At 36.4% G+C, this 8,056-nt stretch overlaps 1 protein-coding gene across 1 annotated transcript; it reads left to right on the top strand.

Annotated features, from left to right (window-relative positions):
- Nucleotides 1-2,901: 2,901 nt before the first annotated feature.
- Nucleotides 2,902-3,312, top strand: LOC106799510 (uncharacterized). Its single transcript, XM_014778302.1, has one exon. The coding sequence runs from the start codon at nucleotides 2,902-2,904 to the stop codon at nucleotides 3,310-3,312; it is 411 nt and encodes a 136-aa protein (XP_014633788.1).
- The last annotated feature ends 4,744 nt before the right edge of the window (nucleotides 3,313-8,056 follow it).

Genomic DNA, 8,056 nt, shown 5'->3' with positions numbered 1-8,056 from the left:
AGGAAGTTTCCCATAAAGTGTGTGAATGAGGACAAAGCACGCTGAAAAGTCTTGTGTTGGTTAGTGCAGATAGTCATTGATCCTAAAAGCAGCCCAAGTAGATTGTCAAGGTCTCGAAAAGGGCTACCTATGGAATATTTTGATCGATGATGGGTTCTAACCAACAAGAAAGTTGAGTGAAGTGTCACCGCGTGAAGTGCCATAGAGTATGAGCCATCGAGATGTCAATAATTAGGGGCATTACAAATGGTATTAGAGCATACCTCTCTTTTGGTACGGTGTGGTTCGAGGATGAACCAAGTGGAAGCTGGAGGGCATGTAACACCCTGAACGAATCACATCGGAATGAGAGGGATCCATAGACTATGCAGATATGGGACTATACAATCGAGGATCTATTAAAAGAATTAATTGGTACTACCTATACCAACAAGATGGATCTATTTTTCAGTATCTCGTCCCTTAAGAACTCCACAATTAAGCATGCTTGGCTTGGAGCAATTATGGGATGATTGACCTTTTGGGAAGTTTCCCAAAAAGCATGTGAATAAGGACAAAGCACACTGAAAATTCTCATGTTGGTTTGGGGGATAGTCATTGATCATAAAAGAAACTAATGCAAATTTTTGAGGTCTCAAAAAGGGCTACCTATGAAAGGTTTTGATCAGTGGAGGGTTCTGACCAACAAGAAAGTTGAGTGAAGTGTCACCACGTGAAGTGTCGTAGAGTGTGAGTCATCGAGATGTCAACAATTAGGGGCGTTAAGTAACCACGATGCCCTTCACTCGTCCATTGGCCTTTGAAAAAAATAAAATGTATGGAGTGAGTCTCCCTTCTCCTTTAAACCAATACACAAATGACCTTTTAGTCACATACACAAACATTAACCACCTCGATGTGGTACTCTCACGGGTCTTACTCGTACCCTAAGCATATTCCCAAATTATTCCTTAACTCATCATATATCGGATTCATTGCCACTAGAACTTTCAGAACTTAGTGGACTTACAAAATTTAAGTTGAACAACTATTGGGAGCACCCATTGTCATAGTACAATGATAAGGATCTCACTAACATGATAATGGCTTGCATTCAGTCAATGTTTCTTAGTTGCTTGTATGAATACAACTCGACACCTTATCCCTAAGGACGTTCATGCCATGTGACCATTTTTTAGGTACCACACTGTGGTCATCCAATTTCTGAGGACTGATTCTTCAATGACTTTCTCCATCGAGACTATTCTTTACAAATTTGTCTGGGCTTATAAGCAAAATGTACTAGACAAAGGTCTACCAAACATCACGAGCTCATCAACACATCACATAGAGATCCATATCTCTTTCAGCATCATAGTGGATAGTCCATCGTTACCCTATCCCTCATAAACATAACTCATCACATAGTTGAAGCTCACTATACAACCCCTCAAAAAATCCCCATTCAACCCCTTCCACATCACATCCAAATGGTCTTGCTACAACCAAAGCAAAAAAATTAATATTCCTTCCCTTCGCGTATCTTGATAACCCACTTTTGGAGTGATATTTTGTGAGTTGTTGTGCCATTTGCATGCTTTTCTTGGCAGAACTTACATTTGGATGCTAGTTCTCTCATGCAGAAGCACAACTTCTCAATTAAATGAAAAGAATGGAAATATGCACTTTTACATGAAGACTTGAAGACTCTGCACTTGACTATGATCGTACTACATCCATCATGACCATGGTGAGCATAACGACCATGATAATCTAATGAAGACCCTATGTGAATAGTGTCAACTTCACGATGACGGTTGTAGTCACATCATGACAGCCGTAGTGAATTCAACACACCTAGAAATTTAGCGTCAATAGTTTCCAACTACGACCGTGGTGGATTTTAGCATTGTCGTAGTGCACCTCAAACTAGTTTGTAATCTTAGGAAGCTATGGATATGGGGTTTTAAATATGTGAAAACACCTTTTACCTAATTTACGAATTTGAGAGCATTCTAAGGGGTTTTGTGACTTTTGAAGCATGAACAACACCGTGAAGATGGATCATGATCATTATTCCTACCTTGTGGTATGTCTATGCTAATTTCTTATAGACCTAGGTGGAGAATGTTTTAACCTAATTGCATGATTAAACTGTTTGGGAAATCTCCAATAGATTAGTTAATCCTTAATTGATCATCCCTAAATTTGATTATATCCTTTGACATAAATTTATATATCCATGATCATTGGAGTATCAATTTGAGGCAAAGAGCATCCTTTGACCTTGATCATAGGCTTTGGTTAACTTTGGGAATTGGTAATTAACTATGGAAGGAACTTCATTAGAATGATGATTAGGGAAAATTTGGTATTGGTGAATCATAATCCTTGGTTGCTTTTACTATCACTTAAATCTCTCTCCTGCAATAGTTTATTTGTTTTCTTTTGAAAAACAAAAACCACAAAAATACTTAAATCTTCTTTTGAATTATATGAAATGTTAGTTTAAAATTTTTGACTATTTAGGAATACAACTAGTCTATAGGGTTTGATAACTGCACTTTTAGTCCACTGTTACTACTACATAGGTTACACTTGCCCTTGTGCGAGCATTATTTTTATGCATCAAGTTTCTGGCACTATTGTTGGGGACTAATTGCGGAGATTTTTGAGTAGTTTAATTTTGTTAAATCGAGCAGTTTTGTTCATAAAAATTATTTCCTTATTTTTTTTATTTTTATGATATTTCTTTTCACTTTATATCTCGTTGCATTTGATCTTTTCTTTTGCTATTTAGTGCATGCAAACCAGGTAACAAAATCCATCATTGTGGTACTAACCTAATATTAAAAAGCTAATATGAAAACTTTGTGTAGAGAGAGATAAAGAGTAATGACAATTGATCCGACTTAGACCCTTATGGACTACCTCACCCCTACCTTAGGGGAAACCAATACCATCCTACTTCTCGCCCTACTTGAAGGAGTCACATTTGATTTCAAGCATGGGTTTCTACATATGCTAGAGAACAACCTGTTTAGTGGTGTTGCCTATGAAGATCCTATGCAGCACCTGAGCAAGTTCATCAAGTTAACCAACATGGTGAGAAAGAATTATGTAGCGGTAAAGTACATTAGACTATATGCTTTTCCCTTCTCTCTCAATGAGAAGGCGTGGGACTGGCTGTGTTCACTACCTAAGAATGGCATCACCACATGGAATCAGTGCAAAAGTGCCTTCTTAAGGAAGTATTTCTCTCCTATTAAGATAGATCAGTACATCAAGGACAATGGAAACTTTGTTCAGAGGAAGCAAAAGAGTCTGCCTTAAGCTTGGGAAAGGTTACAAGAGATGATTAGAAGCTACCCACACCATGGAATTACTCAAAAAAGGCTAGTTCATATTTTCTATGGTAGAATGTCCTCACATAATAGTACAAGCTTGGATGTTGCTTGTTAAGGCAACCTTATGTTAATGCCCCCTATTGATGCCATCAAAATAATTGAAGATGTGTTCTAACCCCCCCCCCCCCCCTACAACAACTCATGGGATAAGAGGATTATGAAGAGAGGCATCAACCAGGTGGATAAAGATGAATCCTAAACTGAATTGGGAAAGTAGATGTAGGCTCAACAATGAACATTGAGACACTCATGAGAGCTCAAGCTCAAGTCCCAATCGCTACACCTCCATTCCCAACCTATGATAGATGTCAGATTGTGCATGGGCCAGGAGAATGCACTATTGATGATAAGCTAGTTGTAGCCATGCTTAGGGGAGGAACAATTCTTATAATTTGTACCCCAAAAATTTCAATCAAGGATAGGGCTTCAAGCAGAATTAGGGAATGTTTAGGTCTCAACCCATGTAAAATCAAAGGCCTAGGCATGATGAGAGATAACCTACTCTTCAAGAAACCATGATTCAGTATATGACCCAGAATGATTAAAGAATGAAGTAGGTAGAGTCCCAATTGACCAACATACATGTCATAAAGGCAACCAGGCAACCTCCATTCGTAGCCTGAACCAAAATTATAAGAGGGAGGATGCCAAAGTTGTGATGATTAGAAGTAAGAGGATTTTTAGGAGAAAGAAGATTCTCCTCAAAAAGCTACATATGACGACCTTACTAAAAAGGACCAAGCACCTGAGAAATTGAGGTTCCTACTAATGGGAATATAGTGTCAAAGAAGGAAGGGGATAAAAATAAGAAGATACTGACATCTTCTTAGGTAAGTGTAACATCCCAATTTTCGTAAACTAGATTAAAAATGATTGTTATTTATAAATAAATAAAATTTTAAAAAAATGATGAGATTTTATAAATAAATAAATACGGAGACATAATTATTAATTAAAATAATGATTTGAGAGAAAATAAAAATGGTATTTAATTTATTTGTTTGATAGAAAATAAAATAAAGTTTGTGTTTATAAAATAATAAATAATAAATAAATAAATAGAGTAAATAATAGGTCGTAAATGTCCCTAGCTTTAAATAGCAACATGCTAGGTCATTTTTCAGACTGACTCCTTAGCCTCCTCTGCCTCACAATTTCGTTTTTCTCTCTTCTCCCAAAACCTTCTTTTTTTTCCGTAGGCCACCTAATTTGTCTTAGAAAAATGACAATCTCGGGCTCATTCACCGTTGGATCGTCGTTAAACTGGAGCACCACGTTCACAACCCAATTCCGAGAATTCCCACCGTTGGGAATTTCGATAATATGTCCATGATAAGAGAAATACCCCTTGCATTGTAGCATTTTCCTTTCCCGCAGAAACCCAGAGCTGTCTCGGTAAAACTACGAACCCGGTTTCGTTAACCGTTGGATTTTCACGAAATTTGTATATGTTGTTTAAAATTCAATTTCGCAAGCTTTCACCGTTGGGATTTGCGAGATAATATTTTTGGAGAGAGAAAAATAAATCTCATGAAGACAGTACAAGTGGAGGCTTCAATTCCTTCTCTGTCTCTTTGACGTTTGGGAAGTCTATCAAAGCAGTTAGAGGAAAAAATTGGAGGAATCTCAGGGAACCGCTAGAGATGCTGCTATTGCTGGCTGAAGACACGTGAGCCCGCTTAAAGGTAAGGGATGGGTTATTCACAATTGGGAACTAGTGAGAACATGTGTAGGGATCCTTAGAGATATCAATTGGAATGAGTTTTTGGGTGTTTTTGCAATTTCATTTTATCCTTATAATTATTACAGTGAATTATATATGTTTGACAGACCAATTGTTGTGAAATTGATATGCTATTGTGTTGAGCGTGAACCCTATAAATTGAGTACTTTTTCTAATTAATATGAATTGATAAAATAAAGTAATGAGAAATTTAGAGAGAGATATTAATTTTGTATTTTCTCTTTTTCTTGTTGTTTAGGTTTTTATATATAATTTAAAAAATTAATATCATAATTGAAACTGACCAAAGTGTTCATATAATTATTTAGAATTTGTGCATTGAAAGCTTACTTTGAAATTTGTGATTTAATATGATGTATGCTAGTTTATATATATAGAGGTAATTATTTATATTAATAATTTATGTAAATAATATTGTAGAGTGTTATAGTATGATTCCAAAAATTATTAAGTGTTGGAGTTTGAAAATATTATGGTTAAATTTCATGAACATGTGTATGTTGTACCTTATGAATATCATTGAGAATGTTATGAGATGATTGATGTGATGTTATGAGATGTTAAAGTGTGGACATGATATTCGATTGTGAATAAGTGGATGTGTTTAACACTTGATGTTACATTAATTATATTGTGAGCTATGAATTATACAATAACCCGACCAGTGTTTATGCGCAGTGTTAAAGAGAAAGTGTAGGTTCCTAGTTAGGAACCAGTGTTATATTGTAGCGCAATGTGTTTAGCGTGTTTGAAACATGAGTGTGAGGTCGTGGTATTGTGTAATTCATTAGCAGTGTTTATAAATAGAATATGTGATGAATTGTGGAATAACATGTTGCTTTGAGATTATAATATTGTTATTGAGATTGAGTATAAGTGTAAAGTTGAACATGTGCTAATTTGTGAGATACGTGTAAACATGTGATGGTGGATTGTGACACTATGAGATGTGAAATTGTGAATGAGTTTTAGTTGTGGATAAGTGTGTAGTTAATACTTGATGTGAAATTACTTGTGTTGTAAGCTACGAATTGTACAATAACCCGACCAGTGTTATCTTGAGAAAAGCGTTGACGCGCAGTGTTAAAGAGAAAATATAGGTTTCCTATTTAGGAACCATTGTTAAATCGTAGCACAATTGTGTTGAACGTGTTTAAAACATGAGTGTAAGGTCGTGGGTATTGTATAATTCATAAGCAGTGTCTGCATGCAAAATTATTTTAGGGGTTGGACCTGAATCAGGAGGGAGAGGCCCTAACAGACTCTTCGGAGTGTAGGCCTTGGGGGTCACCGGGTTTGAGTGCTCCTTTAAGCCTATGCTGATCCCATATGGTTGGAGCATTCTCGCAAAACATCGTGACCCTGACTGGTCTCCCTATGATCTTACTTAGTGAAAGTGACCTGACAAACCCATTGTGTGGTGTGTCTTGTTATGTACTCCTAAGCGCCCCAGGGTGGTTTTTTACTGACATGGTACCACATTGTATATAGGATTGAGTCTTAGCATAACTGTTGCATATGCTTGCTAATTGTTTATTATGAAATTGATTTGTTATTATATCTTGATCGGAGTGTGGGATTCTTGTGTAATGTGATTGACGATTGAAAAGTGAATTTTGAATGAGTCAGTGGTGAAGTTACGTGAGCTATGTTTAAGCAAGTGGTATCTCATTTATATACTATGTATATTTAATTGTCTTGTTTCTCTATTAGCTAGGAATGTGATAACTCACTCCCTGTGTGTTGTTGTGTTTGGATCCTGTGATGATCTTGAACTTGTGTTCGGGGGAGCAGATGAATAGGTGGATGACTATGAAGAACCTCATGCTAGAGGACACGGGAACACAACGCTCTGATAGGATATGACATTAGGATATAGGTCTTACTTATATTAATTGTATGAAGCTTAGACGACCTTGTTTGAGTCGAGAATACTTTATTATTTATTTGGACAAGTTTGAATATGATATAGAAGAAAATGAATGTGAGCTTTTTTCCCCTTTGAAAGACTTGTTTAAAAAAAATGTTTTAAAAATACTTTTAATTAATATTTGAATTTTTTATTCCTTATTAGTATATATGTGAGGGGTTGAGGGTGTCACAGTAAGTCTACCATTCCCTCATAAAGTTAAGAATGACCAGCGAGATGTGCAATTTAGAAAATTCCTTGAGGTTATGAGAAAAATGCACATCAACCTCCCTTTCATTGAGGCTATTTCACAGATGCCATCTTATGTGAAGCATTTGAAAGAAATGTTATCAAACTAAGAAAAATTGGCAAATTTTGGCTCTATGGGTCTTAATGAGGATTGTTCTGCTATCATCCTTAGGAAACTTCCCCCTAAGATGAAAGAGCCCAGTAAATTTATTATTCCTTGTTTGATAGGGAGTCTTACTTTGATAAGTGTCTATGTGATTTGGGGGCTAGTGTAAACTTGATGCCCTATTCCGTCTTTAAGAAATTGGGCATAACAAACTTAGAACCTACTAACATCTCTCTTCACCTTGCTAACCATTCAATTGTCTGTCCTAAAGGGGTGATTAAGGATGTGTTGGTTAAGATGGACAAGTTCATCTTTTCGACTAATTTTGTGATATTAGACATTTAGGTCACTATCATATTGGGACAACCTTTCCAAAGTACTTGTGATTTTCTTGTTGAGGTAAGGCTTGGTAGGCTCACTCTTAGATTAGGGATGAGGAAGTGGTATTTAACTTGTCCGATACTTTGAAGCAACCTACTCATTTAATTCATGTAGCTTTATTGAGTCTGTTGATAAATCTGATGCATTGATTGAAGGGGCATTCTCAAGTGTGGGGATGCCTAACGATCTTGAGAGAGTTCTCACTAATGAGGGCCTTGATTGGGAACTGAACCCAAAAGTGGAGGAGATACTAAAATCTCTTCACTCTTAGCGTAGTCTTA

The sequence above is a fragment of the Glycine max genome, chromosome 1 (assembly GCF_000004515.6).
Source record: "Glycine max cultivar Williams 82 chromosome 1, Glycine_max_v4.0, whole genome shotgun sequence".
NCBI lineage: Eukaryota > Viridiplantae > Streptophyta > Magnoliopsida > Fabales > Fabaceae > Glycine > Glycine max.
This window is presented reverse-complemented; position numbering and strand designations above follow the sequence as displayed.